General features: G+C 32.3%; 1 protein-coding gene across 3 annotated transcripts in view; it reads left to right on the top strand.

Annotated features, from left to right (window-relative positions):
- The window catches only part of LOC137931333 (ATP-binding cassette sub-family G member 8), a 72,706-nt gene that overhangs the window by 40,969 nt on the left and 9,519 nt on the right, over nucleotides 1-22,218 (top strand). For 2 of the 3 annotated variants that reach the window (XM_068774805.1, XM_068774803.1), the window contains 7 exons: nucleotides 13,746-13,829; nucleotides 14,933-15,068; nucleotides 17,565-17,696; nucleotides 18,280-18,420; nucleotides 19,461-19,605; nucleotides 20,331-20,503; nucleotides 21,456-21,606. In XM_068774805.1, the coding sequence (XP_068630906.1) occupies nucleotides 14,950-15,068; nucleotides 17,565-17,696; nucleotides 18,280-18,420; nucleotides 19,461-19,605; nucleotides 20,331-20,503; nucleotides 21,456-21,606 (861 nt within the window). In that variant the 5' untranslated portion in view covers nucleotides 13,746-13,829; nucleotides 14,933-14,949. The remainder of the gene's footprint in view (nucleotides 1-13,745; nucleotides 13,830-14,932; nucleotides 15,069-17,564; nucleotides 17,697-18,279; nucleotides 18,421-19,460; nucleotides 19,606-20,330; nucleotides 20,504-21,455; nucleotides 21,607-22,218) is intronic. The other variant, XM_068774806.1, reaches the window with a different exon arrangement.

Below are 22,218 nucleotides of genomic sequence, written 5' to 3'. Positions count from 1 at the left end.
GTGTTTAAATATTGGTCCTTTTCTTACAAAGCTCTGAGTACTATGAAAAAGTTTCTGCCAAGCTCGATTATATCTTAAATGGTACTGGCCAAAATATTTGTTTATGTAAAAAAAACTACTACAATATCCGTCACATTGGCATGCAATAATTATGTATAAAATTGATAGAAAGTTATCGAGTGAGACAATTTATATGTTAATCGTGCAGTTTATGAAAAATGATAAAACTCATGAATAATTTACGAACAACCGCTCTTGCTTTTTTATTTACGTGAGCTACTTTTTTACGTTTTTCTATAAATATTACTAACTAACTATTAGTTTTTTTTTACTAACGATTGTAATTGTTAATATAATTAAATTAAATATTTATGATGTAATTCAAAATACTTCTTAATTTTATTGTAATTTTCAAATGTAAACTGTAGAAAGATTAAAAATATTTCAATTTTTTTTTCTGAACGTGTCCACATAAATCAACATAAAATATCACATAATATAAAACATCTATTTTTCTATAATTTAGAAAGCGTAATTAAATTTATAAGTAAATCGCTTTTGAAAAAACGTAGGTAAATTTTCAATGCATAACAACATCATCATGTCTGCTGGTTGACGTAGTCCTCCCTCTTAGATTTCCAATGGTAGCCTGCATTCGGGGTATTCTGGGCACCGTAGCACGGTTCTCTATGAGCTTATGGCTGAACGTCCAAAGCTGCGCTTGCCGGTACGTGGTTTTCGCTCCAGAGCCTTAAGGTCCTTTGTTCTGAGTAACGAACATTAAATAACCCTTTGAACCACAAGCTAAAGCGAATATATTATTTGGTTAAATCTTTTTGTAATTATAATTATATAAAATGCAATTATAATGGGAATGTAAATCGAAAGTAGAAATCAATCAAACAAAAAATTACTATCGCAACTAAAATATAGAAACGTTTAATTAAAAAAAATAATCAAAATCGATGTCAACATGAATGTTGTCCGAACAATTCGCACATCTGATCTACTCGTCGATATTGCCAATGTGAATAGTTATATCTATAAGCGAAGGTCTCCATTAACGAAATAATGTTACGGCCTATAATCGTGTGTACACTGACGCAATATCAACTAGCGTGAAAATTATTCAATGTAACATGGTAATTACAATGCAGATGTTTCGACACTATTGTCATGTATAGAAATAAAAGCGAAAGTTTGATGAGATTGTTAAAGGTATCTGTACCATAATTGAATTAATCTATAAAGAACTCTATTAAAAGGCTATAATGGGTATCTCTTTGCAGGCTCTATATACGTGTTTACAATAACTTGCAGCGTAAAGCCTTAGAATCATTTTAAAATTAAGCAAAAAAAAAACAACTAGTACATACTGTATTTTTTTAATCTCGGTAATTAATTTGGTAGAAAAACTGTATTAAAGACTATTGAAAATAATCAAAAACACTGGCTGAATAGAATAAGTACAAAAATAAAAAGATTTGTGTCACCAATCAAAAATAAAAAAGAATTCTTGTGCAAGAAACAATTAAAAATTATTTAACGATTATAATAAAAATATTTTACGTCGCATGTCGAATTATTTATAAAAGAAACAAAATTGTTGTACAGTTAAATTTCTATTGTTTGGAGTATAACTAACCATTTTATCGCTTTTATTACTTATATGGTAAATATAATATACACGTATGTTAATATAAAGTCTTACAAAATAACACAATACTTCACAACTAAATGAGTCTTAAATTTCTCGGGTTCTTTTCCAATTCAAGCAACTTATTATCAAAATAAACTTTATGTATGCTTGCATAAAAAATCAATAAAGGGACCATTTCCGTCAGAAAAACTTTATTTTGATATTTGCGTGATCATTACAAATAAGTAATGTTTATAAAAAATAACATCACGCATATAGTTATAATTGTTGAGAATCAATTCAAAATAATCTTCACATGATGTAATATTTAAATGTTTTATTTGTTAACTTTTTAATGTTACGAGGTCTTTGCGTCACGTTTAAGTAATTTTTTAACGAATTTTTTAACACTCATCCTTAATTGGCTAAAAAGAATATTGGCTTGCAAATAAATTTTTCTATAAACAAATCTTCCTTAATGTAAATTATATAATGGTTTATTACGTATCTATGATCCATATTATAAAATGAAATTCAAAATAATTTAACACCAAAAAATACATGATAATTAAGCGGCAATTTTAATCCATCGTCGATACGTTATAAGTCTGTAAGTCAAACTCATGACAAAGGAGTTACACGTGGAAATTTTGAACATAAAGGACGCGATACGCTTTTCGTAAACTACGTCCAATGTTAATCTTAGATTAAAAGACATAATATGTCTGAAATGTTGTTGTACGCCACTCTTATGCTCTCGTATATGACTTTATGTATGTTTAGTGCACAGCTGATACATATAAAGTAATCGTCAAAACGGTCTAAAAACTGCTTATTTCACATACCGTGTTTATTTATATATCTTTACTATCATGTTACCCATAATACATTAACTATGAATGAATAATAAATAGAAACATTCAGATGAATATTTATATAAAGTTCAAGAGTTGCCTTTATATGAAAAGCACTTTTGATAAGCATTTTCTGAAAGGGGAGAAGTATAAAGACCTGCTCGTGTAAATGAGACGACAAAACTATAGTTATGACTCCGAAAATAGTATCTTTTATAAATATATTTATTAGTTACTTACGGAAGCCGGCTCCATGAGTATTTAGTGTAAACAAATACGCATCTGATTATTTCTGGTAATAAAACCACAATCGTAATAATTTCAGAATGAGTTGCTGAACTAATTTGTAAAAGAGTTACTTTTGTTTAACATGGTTTGCAGTAATAAAGATAATGACCAAGCCTTGACTTTATTCTTCAATAATAACAACGCAGTCTCTAGATAAGCTACATGCACTTATTTCTTAAATATTTTAAATTTTATCTTAAACATATTTGCTTCAATACTAGGAGTATTATTAATTTAATTGGAACACTTGTTTAAATTTTTCTCGAACGTTGAAGAAAAATAGATCGATAAATACATTAAAATATGTTGCTGAATATAAGTAAATCTATTTGGTCCTACATAAATATTATTATATGATATGTTATTATATATATTAGAATTAAATATTGTAAAAGAGCAACTGTTGAGTTATAACACGGCTCTTAGCAGATTAGTATTCCGAGCATATGATAGCTTAGTTCTTACGTTTTATTTTATATGAGACCCGTTATTGGGCCTTTCAATCCCCCATGTTGTTTTTGGGACCGGGATATATTTTACAATTATTTTTTTCACAAGCTGTCCTTTTTTCACCTTTTTTCTATCATTCTCGCATCATAAATTTACATTAACATTCACGCATCGCCTTCTATTTCTCGCTATTTTTCTTGAAAATTTACTATTGTTATTTTTCTTTGCTTTAATTTTAAAAAAATCTTACAATGTTAAAATAATCGACGATCCAAAAGTGGGTGTAAATGCCTACTTGAACAAAGATATTTAGAATATCAATATTACTATATGAGTAATAACAAGAGCAAAACTATTTTACTTGATTTTTTACAATACTTTTTATATGATTTTGTTGATTCAGTCACTGTAAAAAATATGGCATGTGAATCATTTGTCACATGAAGATCAAAGCTTATTTAAATAAAAATTCTCCCCGTCATACAAGGAGAGGTTGTTGAAATATGACACAAAGCTACAAGAAACATTAGCAATGTTAAAAAACGGTTCTTTCCTGCATTAGTCAGTACGCTTACGAAATGTAACATACTCGCTTGGAATGTCGTTTGCACTGTAACCACAATGATCACGCCGAGAGTTTCGCTGATGACGAACAGGTGTGCACTGACCTTTACGGAACCGAATGTACTTCTTTTTAACTGTAAATTTCTTATTTACAAAACGGAAAATGAATCTTAAATGAAAGGACAAATGATTCGTTATGGGTTTTTTTTTATTTATTGGTCCCCGCTGTTGGGGACCTCTCGTTCCCCTATCTCGTGTGGGACAGGGACTTTTTAATTCTAGTAATTTATTCATATTTTTTATTATTATCATTCTTCTCTTTCATGTATCATCTTATCACTATTTTTGGTACTACTATATTCCTTTTATTTTTATATTTTAGTGTTTGTTTTATTTTTACCTATTGCATTTATTACCACCTTCCTGCAGTAGCTGAGGAAGCATTCTCTCTTCCCATCGTCTTGCATGATGGCCGAGATATTCCTTTCCTCTATCTTTTTGCCCATCCGGTATTCGGAATCTGCGCGCAGTCTTCCGAACGCCGGACAGTGGGCCACAAGGTGGACCACGGTCTGGCCCACGCCCGGTTCACAGAAGCACGAGGGGTCCTCCTTGAGCTTGAACCTGTGAAAGTACTCAGAGAACCCCCCGTGAATCGTGAAGAGCTGGGCCAAGACCGTATCGTTATGGGTTTAGAATCATTAAAAAGTTGAATGAAGAACCAAGATTACTGACGTAGCTCGAGGAATCGCTCGTCTGAAATGGCAATTGACAGGGCACATCGCTCATGCAATGGCCGTTGTGGCCGAAAGGTTTTTGAGTGGCGACCACAAGCTGGTAGACGCGACGTGGGTAGGCCCTCCACTAAAGTAACTGAAGACAATTAAAGTCGCGGGAAGTCCCTGGATGCGAGTAGCACAGGCCCGGTCAATAGGCGTCAATCGGCTAAAAAGAAAAATAAGAAAGGATTAATGTGTAGTTCATTTGCTATGCTTTGCTTGCATTCATTTGCTGTCGATTAACGTACATCACACCACACGGTTGAAAAAAAAAATTAAAAGAAAAAGTCCCTGTCATTAGATAGGGGGTATGTGATGTCCCACAAATGCCATAAGAAAATCACAGCTAATAACCACATTTGTCCAGAAATAATCTATTATGTCGGCCACGCTTACCATCATTACTTGTAGCATCGTTTATGGGGTAAATCCATAACTACTTCGAACAAAAGAAGGCTGTTTTCAAAGAAATCTATAAAAAATGTATAAAAGAAGTAAACACATATGTAAATAGTATGTTAATATAAGAAATTTTGTATAAAAATAGCATAAACAAAGTTTTGCAAGGCAAACGTAGACGCCTTTATATCTTAAGTTGCATGTGTAGGTAAAATACCGTCTGAATTTTAAACAGGATCTACAAAGCAATGCATGTTTACTAGGATACATCCGCCATGTTGTCGTTTATAACCGGTTCGCTTTTGAAAAGAAAACGCAAACACGTTGATAGAGGAATCGTAAATAACTTCACTTTTACATATTTATACGGAAAGTGAAATTATGCAAAATATTGCACGACTTGATAAAATATGTTAAACGGATATTTATTTTTTTATGAAAATAATCGTGTGCAAAAATTTATGTTTATATTTATTTAATCATCTGTTTTAAATATTTATAACGTGAATAGTAATTTTAACAGTTAAAAATTATGCGTAAAAAATTTCTTTTTTTTTTAGTTTCTTCTGAGATTTTGTTTGAATTTAGAAATTTCACCGGCAGCTAGTTTTTAACATCTTTATATCAACATCAATTAATATATATTATGTTATACTAACCAGATAAATGAGTTTTTAAGAGCTTATATATCATTATACCTTCAATAAGGACACATTAGAAGGTTCTTTATTCATCATTTTCGCATTTCCTATTGTTGTTCTTTATAATGTGTTGTTACGAAAATAAGTATTTCGTTGTGAGATTATTTGCAAGTGGTAGTTTGTTGCGGCGTAATGCCTACGTAAATACAGCCTTTAATGCAGCGAAGGAAATTGAGGCTTCACATCGACCTCAGTACATAAGACATACAATTTTTTTATTGTTTTTAAATAACTTGTTACGGCTATGCTTGTACATTGAAAGACTTCTTGCGCTCTTCGACGATTAAAACTAAAATTTTTTGGATTAATTGTGTTTGTACATCTTTCGTACATGTTTTAATGACATCCTTAACTTGCTAAGTATTACATATTTTTCTGGAACGGATATCAAATGCGGTCGTGGTGAAACGGTTTCATGAATTTAATTTTTTTTTATAACGATAAAACATTCCCGTGTATTGTCATTTATTCATCCTATATACATACTAATTCCTAAGCACACAATAATTTAAAATAATATCTATGTAGGTAGTTTTGTTATTCCTATTCACGCCTGGTAAGGGTATAACGTTTTAAAACTATGTACATATATTTTCCTACCGCTGTTAGAGGTTTTAAAATGGAATTCCGCGCATGCGCAGACTCCTCCATAGCGGAGTCGGTCGCTGACCTGAAGACGCCGTCGTGCATACCGCCACGACAAAAATAGACCCGAGGCTGTCGTCTTGGTACAAACGCATCCAGACCTCTGAAACGCCTAGATGTACAACCATGACAAAGTACAATAAACCATTTAGTTATTGTAAAAACAAAAACTTATCGATGTTATAGCATTTTTACGGCCCGGTTTTCGTTCAACAGATATCACAGGTGGACAGGGACAGAGCTTGCATTTTTTTGTTATAATTATTTTTCCATACTCATCTCGTGCTCAATGTCTTTCATTCCTTTCTCTAATTTCCTTCACAATACCTTTCATTCCTTCCTTACATCGTCACACTTTCTTCGCCTATCGTCCAGAGTTATACAATTTTACATTCACTGTTTTTATAATATCTTTACAATTTATTTATTTTTGTAATTAATTTACATTTCTAATATCACAGCTATTTTATCACTATTATTTATTATTTTCATTATTCTTATTTTTTTATTCATCTATTTAACGCCTTCTATTGTTTTATTTTGTCTTAACTTCCCTTCCTCACCTTTATACCTTTTTGCAGAACTTCAGAAAGGTTTGGCGAGACTCACTTTTACTCACCAGTGAGAGAGACGATCTTTTTCACCATGGTTTAGATATTTTAAGTTTCTGAACTATAAGTGATCTATTTTTTTAATTTTATTTTTTATTTATTTTTATTATTAGTTTATTACCTTTCTAAATCTCGACACCACCTAAAGAATTCTGAACAGATACGTAGAAATTTGAAATCTATATGGCGGTTGCATTATCACTTCCCTGATAATCTCTTTTAATTTTTGTTGCATGCCTAAAAATATGTTTAGTCTCATTATGATGAGGGATCACACCCTTTCTATCGATTTATTCTGCTCATTTTTTTCGACTTCTCGCCTAAAATATATAATATACATATATATTATATATTTTAGGGCAATATAGTTGCTCGATGTCGATAGTGTAAGACCTGTCATCGTAGCGATCTTTGGGGAACCTATGACTTGTAGTGGGTGTCTATCAGCTGATATACACAGCAAACTATTTCACACCAGACATCTGTGCATAGTATATTTCAAACAGATTATTAGTTGTAATTACCATCGGAAGTCCGTCCTTTTAATTTTAGGCAACTGAAATATAATATTACTCGGCGTGAAGTATGTTAATTAGAAATAGTTGATGTTAATACGAGTAAAATGCATTCGCACAACCTGGTCAGCTATGTTGCACGGACTTGCTAAATATTTGTGTTAGGTTATGTACGTTTAATAATTATTACTTCGAATTGAAGGCCGCCTTGCAACACCAATGCATTATTGTTCTTTTAAATTTTAACTAAAAAAATATTTTTTGTACTCAAAAACGCATAGAAGATTACATTAAATTTAATATCAATAATGTTTATTTGTTTATTACATTTATAAGGCACAACTGTGGTAAAGTGCCAATGACTTCTACCTTAACCGTATGGTACCGTATGGTTTATTGCAAACACAAAGATGCAGGTCGCACTGAACACAGTTACGGTTAAGGAGGAGTTAAAAGAAGCAAGGAATAAATATACACACCGCCTGGAAAATCATTCGAATGGCTTGACTATAGCATTAACAACTGTCAGCTACACTAAACGACTGAAACGCCACAATATATAAAAACTTGGTGACAAATAGTGATGGATGATGTAACTCTTGCTCAAGAACGCCTTAAACGTTACAACGTTAAAATTACAGATCAGCGCCGAGAAAAAAAAAAATAATTTATTACTTTCATTGAGCTGTTGCCATCCTAGAGTAGAGCTTTTTATAAATTGGTTGTTTTGATATAGAAAGATAACTTATAAAATATATAACAATTTTATATTTATTTACAGTTCTTACATAAAATATAAGTTCTTACATACAAAAAAGTTAAGTACAGATAATATTTATTTATTTACAAATTGCTTACTAAGCCATTTTCGTAACACCAGTCGGAGGCCATGTGCATTTTATTTATTTTAATTAAATACATTTCTAAGTTCCCATGAAATAGAGTAATATTTATAATAATATCTTGTGTTTTCCTATATCTTCTATTAGGCTATATACTTGTTAAAGATGCATTAGTTTCATCACATTTATTGTTAAATATAAATAACGTCATATTTTACTTTGTCTGTATGATTTTATGTGTAGCGTATAAATAAATAAAAATACGATATAACTACAAAAATGATTGGTAAAAACATTTACATCGAATAGAGTCGTGCTGAAATTTAACAGATGTAAAGCTTCAATCTCTTCAACGTAATAATGCATATTAGGTTATAACAGGTGGCGCTAAAGAAATATTATAATATATAGAGAATTAATTGTTAATAAGTGAAGGAGTATATCTATATATCTACATAACTACATCATAAATGACAAAGGAGAGTAACATTTGGCGCCATTTGTACGAAATTGAGGCAAGTTCACACTGTGACATTACAAAAGTAATCGCTTGTTACACATTACCGTAAATTATTTTAGGTATTAAAATTAGTGCTGTTGTCGGGAAACATATGTAGAGGGAAAATGTGAGAAGCAAGAAAATAAAAAAATAATTAAAAGTAAAACATAAACATTGAAGAAATTAATACATAATTGAAGAGTTATAAATGTTTATATATATGATTGTTCGGTATAGATCGGCACCGCGGGCAGAGCAAAGTGTGCGTGCATGTAATATATAATTAGCAGCAATCAGCATACAAAGGAGTTGGTCGCCACGAACAAATCGTTATCGATTTACTGTTAATTGAAGTATAGTTACATGCAACTTGGGTTCCGTGAGTTATAAAAAATGCCAGGGTCATCTTTTTTTTTAATAGTAGCAATTTTAAAAGTATTTGTTAGTAAGAAATGGTACTTCGAGTGTAGAAATGTCTTATATAATATAATAATAGTTATGTTTATAGGTATAAAAGCTTTAAATTGGTGAATGACTGAATGAATGTATGTGTAGCGTATAAATAAGTTATTATTTACTATCTGTCCCACGGTTGTAGAGCCTGAAAGGTTGTCGAGTAGCGACAATGAAAGACCAGAAGACACGGCGTGGGTAAGTGTCCCACTGGGTGGACCGATCAAATCAATTTTAGGTTGCGGGAAGTCCTTGTGACGATCTTTTAGGGAATCCTTTTTTTATTGCAGCGGGCGTCTGTTGACTCATTTTGATGGTGATCTTTCTCTGCAGATTTTGGCCTGTATGGCCTGTCTGTACAAACTGAGAGAGTATACCTAGGTCAAAGGAATAATTAAAATAAAATTTTGGAGAAATATCTATATAGATTGATTTAATTAAAAGACTATTTATTTTCATAGTTTGGAAGTACTTACTCTATCTGATTTCCACTTGATATTGATTTATGGGAAACCCCGTAGAAGCCCAGTAGAGTTTTACGTATTACGTGAAATAATATGTTATGCGAGAAAAATTTTGATTAAGAAACAACTCATTAAGTAAAAACATAATTATTAAATGCTAATCATTAAATATACCTAATCGAGAAAGAAAATTTGTGATGAAAGCCTGGAAGTGTCAAGTTACACAATAGCCTACGTTTGTTTCTATAAATATTACTCTAACAATATCCCCGTGATCTGTAGAAAGTTAATGACGTTTTTAATTTCTCCAATCAAGTGGAGCGACTGGCGTTTTCTTTGTCAAAACCTTTTTATGATTAAAGTCTATAATTGTTAAAATTTTTGAATTTGCCAAATAAAAATAAAGCTGTTTAACAGATAATAAATGTTAGATAATCTACCAAAACTTTTAAATAAAAATTTCCTAGGTGCTCGTGTATGTTGTCATGGGCAAATAAAACTGTAGAAATGTTTATAATGTATAACACTAAAAGAGATACCACAATTTTAAAAATTCACCTGCTATGAAGTTTTGTTATTGAATAAGGTCCGTTTACAGTTCTTACAATTTACGATAATATAAAGCTTATACTATACCACATACTAATTTAAAATAAGCAAACATATATTACTTAAATTTATGCTTCCCGGAATTTCGTTCGGCACTCCAGGAGGCCCTCGAGTATTAGTCTTAAACGTGTTCTGAGAGGCAGCGCAAGCCATCGTCTTGAGGGTACTTCTGCCAGGGAATGCCTAACTAGGCTATTTAAGGACTCTATCGAATCCGGTTTAGACTGTGCACTGTGTTCCCTTAAGCGATTAGGACAACGGCGAACTTTACAACAAGAACAGTACGAACACGAAATACGAAATTAAATCTGATATACAATTTAAAATATTGCAACGAAAGCGGTATATCGAATCAGGGAATATGTACGAATTATTGCTAAAGCTAATTTGTACATTCGTGGATATAGAGAGAGTAGAGAGTAATAGTGGAGAGTAGGTGTGGGATTGACTAAATAATAAAATACGAAGAGGAAGATACGAAAAGAAGTTGAATATTATTCCGGAAATATTGTTGACGTCGTTGTATTGTTGAAGCGTTGAGATTATTGTACAGATTGACTATTCTCTGGAATAATAAGAACACGAGTCGGATTTTTTTAATTAGTTACAGACAAAGCATTTGACCTCTAATTTGCGTGAAGTTAAGCGATGAAGTACATGTTTGCCCCGCAGATATACCTTTTTACAATTAACTTGAAGACTCCATAGTTATAGCTAGCTGGAAACAATGACGTTGGTAGGTTGTTCCATTCCTTGGCTGTTCGAAGGGATTTATTAAATTATGCGAGTACTTGATTGCATCTGATAGAAACGTATCGACAGTGGAAACATTTCTTATAAAATATCATGCCACAGAAAGTGTCACAAAGTTAATAAATAAATTAAAATGATATAATCCAACCATTATTCCTAATCCTTACGTCTATTATTCATAGCGTTAGTTGTTGTAAAACATCATTAAGGCTGCGATCCAATCCCACGATTACATACTTAAAAGGGCTAGTTCAAGATCACGACATTTCCTGTAATATATTTTTTAAAACATCTGACATCACAGTTTAAATATGTTCTAATAACAATGTTGCGTGATTGCACAGTATCCTAATTATGTAGATATGTTCTTTGCTTTGTTTAGTTGGTTTACTTCGGATATTTTTAACATGATCAATATAGATTAGTCATCGTTTAATAACTTCGCTCCAGTAGCAACTTAATCTAATATGACGGAGCCGGAAATTGCATTGCCTTAGATAAAGGTTTATAGCGTATAAAATCTGCTTCATTAAAATTAAATTTACGAATATGTTTATTATCTTTTAGTTAATGATGTTATTTTCTTAAAACCATACCGTATTCTGGTTGATTAAAATTAATTAGTGGTTAAAAAAATAAATGATATATTTACAGAAAAAATTAGGAAAAGTAACAACTTAGATCGTCGTAGATGTCCAATTCAATTGCAAATTTAAATAAACGTTCAATTGGTTCGTAATTCATTAAAAATATCCAACAAATAAATTATCTTCAGATTAATTTATCTTTTTAAATAAAGTTAATCTGAAATCGTGTTATGAAATAAACCTATTCTTTCGTATTTTTGTTAATTTTCCTTCTCAAACCACATTTAACATCAATCGAAACAAAAAATGCTGTGGTCAGGATTATTTTTGGTTTATTGCGTTATTACTGATGTCGTGTCGTGATATAATTTATTTTTCTAAATAGTACAGACGGACATTAAATCAATAAATAAAATAATCACTAAGAAAAAAAGTGGTTTAATTATTTTATATCGAGTGAAAACTAGATTTATTATATTCACAAAGTGCAAACACTTTGTTTTTTATTATTTACATTCACTCTATGTAAATAAAGACTGTTTTTTTAAATATTTAAGTACAATGAAAACTCTGGTTTTATTTATTATATTCACAGAGACTGAAAACTTTGGATTTATTATTATTAATTTTCTCTCTGTTGAAGTACGACAGGAAAATAAATTATTATAGTACGAAGTCTGACAGGGTAGCTAGTATAATATATATGTATATTATAGTAAATTCAATACAACATAAATCACTCAAAGACTGCTATGACGTAATCTGCATTCCGAGAACTAATAGCGAATTATTTAAATATGTTCAGTTGTTACCGTTTATGTGTAATATTATCATTCAAAATGTACAATCATTATAAAATCTGTCCGAATTGTTTAATTATCCAACACGCAATTAACGTAACAAGTACGATACCAGAGTTTACCATTTGTGCATTTGACAGCGACGCCACGTCCGGTGACGTAACTTCATTAGGGTTGTCACCCAGTAATGCTGAATTTTTTTAATAACATTGGCAATTAATATGAGTAATCTGGCAGTTAAAAATTTTGCTTGTGGGTTTGATTACCGTAAAGCACATACTCTGTGTAAATTCTATAACATTACAGCCAATTACAAAGAATTAAAACACGTTAAAAGACCCCGAATATATATTACAGCCCTCATTCTGCATTGACATTTTATCAGGGGGACCGGAAAATAATGTCGCTTTCTTAAGTTAAATTTATACGACTACATTCTTGACAAGTTTTTATTTCTAATCAACTATATATTCACCTTCGTTATCAACAACCTTTTGCCATCTAGTATACAAATTTTCAATGTCGAAATGTTAAAAATCAATCCATTTTTTCTGTAAAATATGTCGACAGAAACGACGTTACTTTCGGGTCCCCCTAAAACATTTATATTTTAACGATATTTTTAATTATTCAATACAGTAAATTATCAAAGAGATGGTTTTTATATTAATTTTCAATACTTACGAATTGTTTTATATAATCATAGCTTTATTTCTGCGCCTAAAATAGAAAAGGATAATTTTTTTGTCCAAAGTATTTAACACAAAAACTACTAAATAAGCTGAAATAATATGTCAACACAAATATGTCGCAAAAATGACAACCCTAATTTTCAGTTAGTCAACCGATCCGCCAGACTTTTTTTGACATAGGATATGTCCAATGTCATTCACTAAATGAAATGCAGTCACATCCGCAAAAAAGAATCCGCTATATTTACGGATAAATATTTGTAAATGTAGTTTCATAATGTTTTAAATATGAAATTTATCCCTTCTTTTCATATATTTGATCTAAGAAATTATAATAGGCTTCATACCTGCGACAAACAAGGCAAAATATTTGATTATTTTTATAACCAATCTTCCCTATAAACTACAATTAAAAAGTCTTTGCAATAGAAACAGTTTCTAATTTTAATTATGTTTAAATAAATATAAATAGACACTTGTTCGGCTTTGCTTTCGTGAAAAATAAAAACGTGAGAATATATCCAATGCATATTTATTATCTCTTGTTGTTTATCTTTATAAAAGCCGAGATTATGACGATTTCCGCTTTGTATTGTTACAGATATGACACGAGATAGGAGCTTTGCATGACAAAGAGTAAATGGGACCCAACGGTGTACCGCGAACTCATTTTGGGATGAAGCAGGTTGGTATTAAAGTAATTTACTTTATAAAGCCACTTTATAAGGGACTAATTGTACTATACGCGTTATGTGAGTGACAGAGATAATGTACCAGGGCATGTATGTCTTCTTCGTTAGCGAGGAAACTGAAAGTCAGTTGTGATCGATGTTGTGCATATTATATACAAAGTGCAGAAAGCTTTAAATAGGACAATGTACTCGTATAGTTCAATTGCGGTCAATTAATGACTGGTATGGCCTATCAGAAATAATAAATAACGTAATAATAACATAGAAAAAGGAAGTGTTTTCAAAAGCTGACTATTATTGTTATTAATTGTGCACACTAGAAAGTATATAACATAGTTGCATAACAGTAAAGGAAAAAGGACAATGGGCGGTCTTATCACACGAGGCAATTTCTTCCAGACAACCACAGTATGCAGTATGACCATACTATGATTATCTGGAGGAGTCTAACCATAGGAGGAGTAGAAGTATTAATAACGGGTAGTTAACGTGCACATATAGACAAAACATACATACATTTACGTACATATGTATATATCTTATACTAAATTACCACATAATACTATTACTACATATTAAAATTATTGTTTATTATCTCTCATTGCAGACTTTGTAATGCTAGAAATTATAGGCCAGTCACATTTTAACAGATTTTCAGAGTGACCATTTTGTACAAGATGATCGGAAATAGATGGAAAATGTTTAAAGCTTTTTGCTTACAACGCACTGCTGGCGCCCGAATTCAAATGAAATGCCTGATTTGAATTTAAATTCGAATGCGTGATAATAATCAATTTATAAGTTAACTCTTATTAATTAGTTAATTTATTGTGGCCGTAATGGTTAGTAATAAGCGGCGTTTCCCTGAATATAACGGTTTTTAGTATTTTAATACTATATGACTATGATACTATTAAATAAAAAGACAACTAAAATATTTAAATGTCACGAGATATTCGTAATGTTTTTAGCAAGAACTTTATTGTATGACAGATAAAGATATCAAATTTCCCGACTGCTTTACTTCACAAAATTCAGTTGATCATCCGATTTAACGCGTCGAGCATGGCATGAATTCATGGTTAATTTATTCCAGTTGGAAAACTCAGCGTGATGTCGCAGTCGGCGCTTGGGCTGGGCGGCGAGCGTCGCTACTCGGTGCCGTCCAACCCCATGATGCATGACCCTCGCAGCATGCACTCCGAGGACCTGCACGCCTGGTCTATTTATAGGTAAAAATTCCGTGCGGAAGACATATCACAATTACATTTCGTTCAAAACTTTTGTGAACTTATCTATGATTTCCGAGTTTCATCATCATATCGGATATACGCCCACTACAAGACATGGGTTTCTCCCAAATACCACCACAACCACCACCACCTACCCGCTTACCCTACCCGTATCCAGCGAATCTTTGCGATCTTGCCTATGTCGTAATTGAAGTCAGTCTACCTTGGTACGTGATATTTCTGAGGTTGTGACATTATGGCTCGTGGTATGTGCTATTTCTGAAGTTATGATATTAAAAAATATACTTTTCAAATTTCCATTTCTGATCACTTGGCATTTACGGGTCGTATTTTACTAACTCTTGGAATTAACCGTACTTTTATTTTAGCGATTACAAGAATTAATGAGATTAATTATTTAGATCATTTAGATATAGGCGTCGTTATGCTAGATAGAAGCGTTGCTCCATAAAAACGTAGTCCATGAAACGCCTGCTCAAGCGATCAAAGAGCTCGACGGCATCTTCATTCGCGGATATTGCAAGTGATGGAGGAAGTTTTTGAGCTAATTTTCGTATAAATTAATTAAACGAGGTTATTAAGGCTATGCTAAGTTATTAAGGCTAAGGTACACTGCCCTCTGAAGCTGGAGGAATCAGGCATCAGTGTAGGTCCACAACGAACTTAAATATATTTTAATAATAGTACATGCAGCTACAAGGCCTCCCGGTTGATAAAATGTTATTAATTTATGTTTGATTTATGTAATTGTTGTGAGAAATAAGTAAAGTTAGTGTAGTATTCCATGATTAACAAGTTATATTGCAACGCATCCGTTCCTGCAATAGCAGCTTACTTTGCGGAAACTGCGGAATTATACCGTTTACACAATAATCATATAAGTAGATATGTTTAGCGCAAAACATTGAATTGCAAATACCTATCTTACAACACAAGCGGTAATATAGTAATGGAAGAAATTGCAGTTTAAAATTCGAATGTTAAATGTTCGCTACTTTTTTTTTCAGCAGTTACAAGCTTAGTAAAGTTTTTTATAGATTAAATATCACAGTGCATGTTTCAAATTCTTATCTAAAGTATATCAATTTATTTAAAAATATTTGTGTCTTACGTATAATAATATTATAATTAAATCAAAATCTTAGAAGATAAACAGAGTTTATAAAAAAGCTATATATTCGTCTTTGATAGCCATTTGGTTTGTAAATAATGTTCTCGTACGTTATGTTGGTGTAGTTTTATTTTTATGGGGCTGTCAGAGCCATTCTTTATTTAATATTTCTTAATAAATTGAAAAAAAAAACATGAGCATGTAAGAGTTGGGTAGAGGCGGTGGAATTTAGAGAGTCTGAAACCCCATTCCCTTCTGCCTAAGAAGACTAATAGAATCCCTATAATCAAAAAATAATTGCAACTTTTATAATAGTTAAATCTTCTTAAGGCATAATTACTTCTTGATATCTATATAACGTGTACATATAGACAATTTTGTCGATATATCTGTATGTCACAAAAACAAAATATAAAGGCATATACACAGAGGCAATATATAAACATTAAAATAAATACATGCCAGTATTAGATAAAAATAGTTATGTAATAATTATAATAATGATTTGTTCATGTTATATAAAACATTAGTAAAGATACAACCCACTATATATGGTAATGTGTATTTCATTATACAGTGTATTTTATATAATTATCCATCTACCATTGATTATTTCAATCATTAATTATTTTTCCAACTATACTTATCTTTTTTATTTAAACATGCCTGACTTTTTTGTAATTCTACATGTTTCTGTATAAAATATTAGTTCATATTTTCACTCTTGAACTATATCACCCATCGCTTCACTTGGGAATGAAGAGAAAATGATATCCTTTTAAGACAACTCGACTATGAGATGAGGCAATGACTTATTTCTCACTGAATGTAACTAACTAAATTAGTCATATTTGAACGGTAATCTTGGCGATCTTTGTGGGAGATGGGCCTTGCAGTGGTATCTATCGGCTGAAAAGAGACAGAAGAATATTTTAATCGCATGTTTGACTCAATTTACGAATGACTTATTCAGTCTTTTAACGACGGCGTTGTAAGTAGTGTGGTTTTGTATTAAATGGTTTTCACCATTCTATACCGTACCAAAGCCGACCTTTTTAAGATTGTCGGAAGATGCTGGATCCTTGCGGCGTCTAATCGGTCTTATTGGAAATATGTGAGACTTATGTCCGGTAGTGTTACGGCTGAAATGGTGATAGATGTAGGCTTTCCTGAAAATCTTCCACCCAGTCAAGACTTTTCTCTCCACATAACCATTGTAGTCAATATCAGGCTTAATGATGACGATGACGATAGCGACATATCACAGTTATAATGTTTTGGGTAACGCTCTTGCATATTTCTAGTAACTCTTATAGACTATTTCCGCTATACATTGAATTTAACCTGTTTTATTTACTTTACAGACAAAATTTGAACTCTGACTTCACTGATAGTGCGCTTGGAAGCACCGACAAGAGTCCGTTACCGTACGGAAATTTCCAACTAAGAGATACGACGGTACAGTCTATCCTGGCACATCCAAGATATGGACCTAAGTAAGTTTATGAATACTCCAAAAACATGAAACATTGATTTCACGATTGTATGAACAGAATTATAATATATGTTTGAATTCCCTGATTTATATTTTGAATTGTTTCATTATTAATGATTTGGACAGTCTCGACTCTCTAAAAAGTTGTAGGTGCGGCTTTTTAACGACAGTGTTTAATCTTGATTTTTTTACACGGGTGTTATTTATTGGTCGCTTTAAAACAAGACTTTCGCGAATATTTCAAATTTAGAATTCACTTTCACATTTGGTGACAATTATTGTAATGAGAACGGCAATTTTGTATCATTTTGTTAGTTTAGCTTCCTATTGCAAAGGAATAACATCCAAATGTTGATCTTGGAATTAATTTCGACTTAAAGTTTGTTAAAGTCATTAGATATTCATCACTTTTTGGCACACGCCGTAATTAATAGCAGTTTCTAATACAGCACTATGTCATCTGTCAAAATATAGTGGCGAATTTGTAAGTAGAAATGTATTTTTTTTGTTCATATTCGTTTTATGAAAATTGTATTATTGAATTTAATTAATCTGATAATTTAATTAACATCGTTTTTTTGCAGATCAGCCCTTGGTTCGAATATGTACACATACCTTAAGTTCGGATTGCCACGTGTTTTCCCACCGAATCACAACGGATCCCAGCGTTCTGGTACACCCAAGCCGAAAACCTCTATAGGAAGCGGAATGAAGTCCGTACCAAGGTAAACATTTTTACAACGAAATGTAGCCGACAAGTAAAACATCATCATGTCACCTATAGATACCCACTGCAAGGCTAAAGATCGCTTCTAGGACCGGTCTTGTCCGCATCCAGCCACTTCGCGCGAGCTTGATCACGTCTTCGGTACAGATTGATGAGCAAATATCGATTAAATCGACTTAAAGACAATGTTTTAAATCCCGTTACTTGTATTCGATATGTTGACAAGATATGCGGAAGGAGACACAGAATTATATGGGAGTGGCTACCTATAGGTACTTTAAGAAAGCCTGTCGTGGTTATTCTCAATATTCTAGAAGGTTTCCGGAATCTTTTATAAAGTGCACGGTATCTCTAATACCAGAAGGACTTAGAGATCTCTTTTTATACTCTCGTTTTACTACAGCATTCGGATATCGTTTCTTATTGTTGTTCTTCCCTGGTTCGGTATATTAGACGTCGAAGTTGGCGCATTTATAACGCCGGCCAAAAGCGAATAAAAAAGTCCTTGGGTTACATCTGACACACTTCTAATCTTTAAAAAAACTTGTTGACGACGCTGGATGCAGGCTTAAGTCAACTGGACATTCTACATTTGAAATGATGGTACTTTAAATACCCAGATAAAAAAGATGATTCTGGCTCTATAGATGAACAAAATATTTTTAAGTAAATGATACCTTATATGTGTTATTGTTACTCCCCGAAGGTCTTTTACATGATGTAATGAATACCTATCGCATTGTTATAATACATAATTTATTGTAATGTCATACAACGTACAGAATTGATGACCGCTGAAACCTTGAGATTCTGGCGCAGAGATCATAAACCAGGAAGCGCAGTGCAGAACGTCCATCCACAAAGTGCATAGACTATCTTTGGAAGACGATCTACCACTGCATGTAGGCCAGTACCAATCAGTTATAAGTCTATGGGGGGTGCCTATGTCCAGCTGTGGCCTATCTACTATGGCTGAGAAGTGAAGATATAATAACTTGCGAAATTACGTTCCCTTTAAAAACAATTTCTTTTGCACAGGGTTCAAAGACAAAGTCGAGGGGTACGTGAGACGTCGTCAGGGTATGACAGTTCGGATAACGAAACTTCTACCAACTACAAGTATAGTCGAAAGTATCGCTCCGATCCTGACTTTCGGATGCAGAATTTACATCCGTCGTATCAGGTATGCTTATTGCATATTCATTGATTTTATTTTACAACAGCTGTCATAGGTTTTCCTTTTTAATATTAAACTAACGGATTCGCTAATTTGCATATAAATTTCAATATTTTCTCTTTTTATTATAATTACAAAAGTTATTAAACGCTTGTGCGTGCTTTCAAAAATATTTCCTGTTTATTGACAATCGTTTAATTTGTGGTATTATACAATTTTCTCACATGTTACGTGTTTGAGCTGTAAAAAATGGCCTTCTATTTCCAAAACAAATTATAATTCAAATATATTCATACAATGAACTTATAATCATTATAATATTCAGTTCTAACACTGGTTTATTTTTTTAATTCTATAAATAGTTTTAAAAGATCTTTTATAAAATGTTTAGGGAGAAATACATTTCTAAGTATTCCGACTTAATTTTTCAAATAACTCAGTATTTTGTGTTCTGTATATAAAATTTCATGTAATATAAATTTTATTTTAGTTCAATTTTCATCTTATAGCTTCTGTATCAATTAATAAACATCATCGAATTATATGAGACATCACGGTGTTATCTATGTTACTTATTTTCGGCCTGTTTCCCACATAGTTTAAAATAAATAAAATAAGCTATTTTTAAAACTCATTATGAATTATCGTGTTTATATTACTAATAGGGAATTAATTTTTTACAATCTTTGTGTCTCTAAAAAACAACTAATCGGTTGGAAAAATTTGAATAGCATGCAACTGGGGTACCTTTAGTGGCGATGCAGCAAGCAGGAATACGTGACAATTGGACCAACGTGCGGCACAAGTCTCAGAGCGAGGCCAACCTGCTGGCAGCGGAGCGGTTACATCGCGGGCATGCAAGGCGCACCAGTGTAGCCGAATACGCTCCCGACGATCATCAGAGGTGGGTAGTGTAACATGGCTAAATACAGTTACCGCTTTTCAGTTAAACCATAGAATAGCTGTACCAAGCCAAAATACGCCTTGTGGGATTTCGTCATTATTAGGTCAAGCGAGAAACGTCCACTGCGAGACAGCCAGCGACTTCTTGCGATCTTGGATGTGTGATCAGTTCACCTAGAGCGGTGTTTACACACACTGCGTCAACAACCATCAGCAATTTTTCGTCCTAAGTCGAGAATCTTAGTTCTTCTGCTGATTTCCATATTTATGATTCGATTTCGTAGCGAAACTCCAAGCGTAGCCCAATCCATTGATCTCTGCATGATCTTCGGTCCTTTTATAAAGCTCATGCCAAGGTAATGTACAAAGATTTGAACTGACAACTCAACTGACGCTATTAAATTAGACGCAGGCTTCAGATATATGTGCCTGTGGTAATTGCTTGGGCTCACTTAAGCTAATTTATTTACGGGAACTTAGTGATGTTTTAATTAATGACGTCATGACTTATGTTTAGACCATAGTTTTTCTTACGACTAGCTAACCTTGATCAGCTTGGCTTGCTTCGTCGTACCACGTGTTCTTTTATCGACTACTATTCCTACAATCAGTAACTTGTCAAACTCATCAGGTTGTTAGTGGGCGATGTGATCAAAACACCCTATAACTTGTTGTTAATATATTTTGAAGAACCTAAATTTCATCTTGATAAAAATGCCAACGCGTTGAGAAAATAAGTCGTAGTATATAATATAAATATTAATATCACGTACCAAAATCCTTAAAGTTTATGACAGAAAGAAAATTAAGAAATAATTGTAAGAGTTACACAAATGTTTTGTTTGAAAAAATAAAGACATCTTGGAAGACTATCCGTCTTCATTCTTATGCCACCGTCCTAATCCAGGATGTAAAACTAAGGGCCAGTTTTTATAACTTCATTTCATTTTCAGTTATCTAATGCCTTCCTCTCACCTCGGCGGACGTATGTCCAAGGCTGGAAGTCATTTGTCGCTGGCACAGTCTAGAAAGCATTCTACTCTGCGACCCGGAGATCAACTCGATGGCTACACACATTCGGCGTATATTTATCCTAATTATTACGTGAGTAACACGAAGTATTTTTGGTTCCTGTAAAAAGAATGTTTTCTCACTCGTTTTAATTTAATAAATAAAACACCAAGACGATTAAGTAAAACAACTAAAAGTATAATGAGATATATATAGTAGGTATATATACAAAGTATATGATGATGCGTGACCTGAGTGTAATGGAACTCTTTCTTTCCCCATGATTATTGGAAAAACTGTTGCCTAGCAAATAACGAATCTCTGATAATTTTATTAATATTTAGTATAAAATATACAATAGCATATTGTCAATAGTATATTTACTCCGTTTCGAAATTTTAGCGAAACTATTAAAACTCGTGTAAATATTATACTAAAATAAGTACGAGTAGTAAATAAAATAACAGTTTGAGAAAAGTACATGTTTATAACATTAATTATCCAAACAAAACAAAACAAAAAGTCTGTGCGATGTATTTGGATGTCTGCTTTACAATGTAATTGAATTATAAAACATGACTTTTCTGCTTACGAGTAGTGAAACTTCTCTAAAAAAAATAAACTTCTCAGAAAATCTTTAAGTTTTAGAAGTTAAAGGGAAATGAAATACTGATGTGTGAAGTAAAGCTAAAATATATATTAATA

This window comes from Battus philenor, unplaced genomic scaffold (assembly GCF_028537555.1).
Source record: "Battus philenor isolate CCGP_79_NKW_IND1 unplaced genomic scaffold, ilBatPhil1.0.hap1 SCAF_7, whole genome shotgun sequence".
In the NCBI taxonomy this organism is placed as follows: Eukaryota; Metazoa; Arthropoda; class Insecta; order Lepidoptera; family Papilionidae; genus Battus; species Battus philenor.
This window is presented reverse-complemented; position numbering and strand designations above follow the sequence as displayed.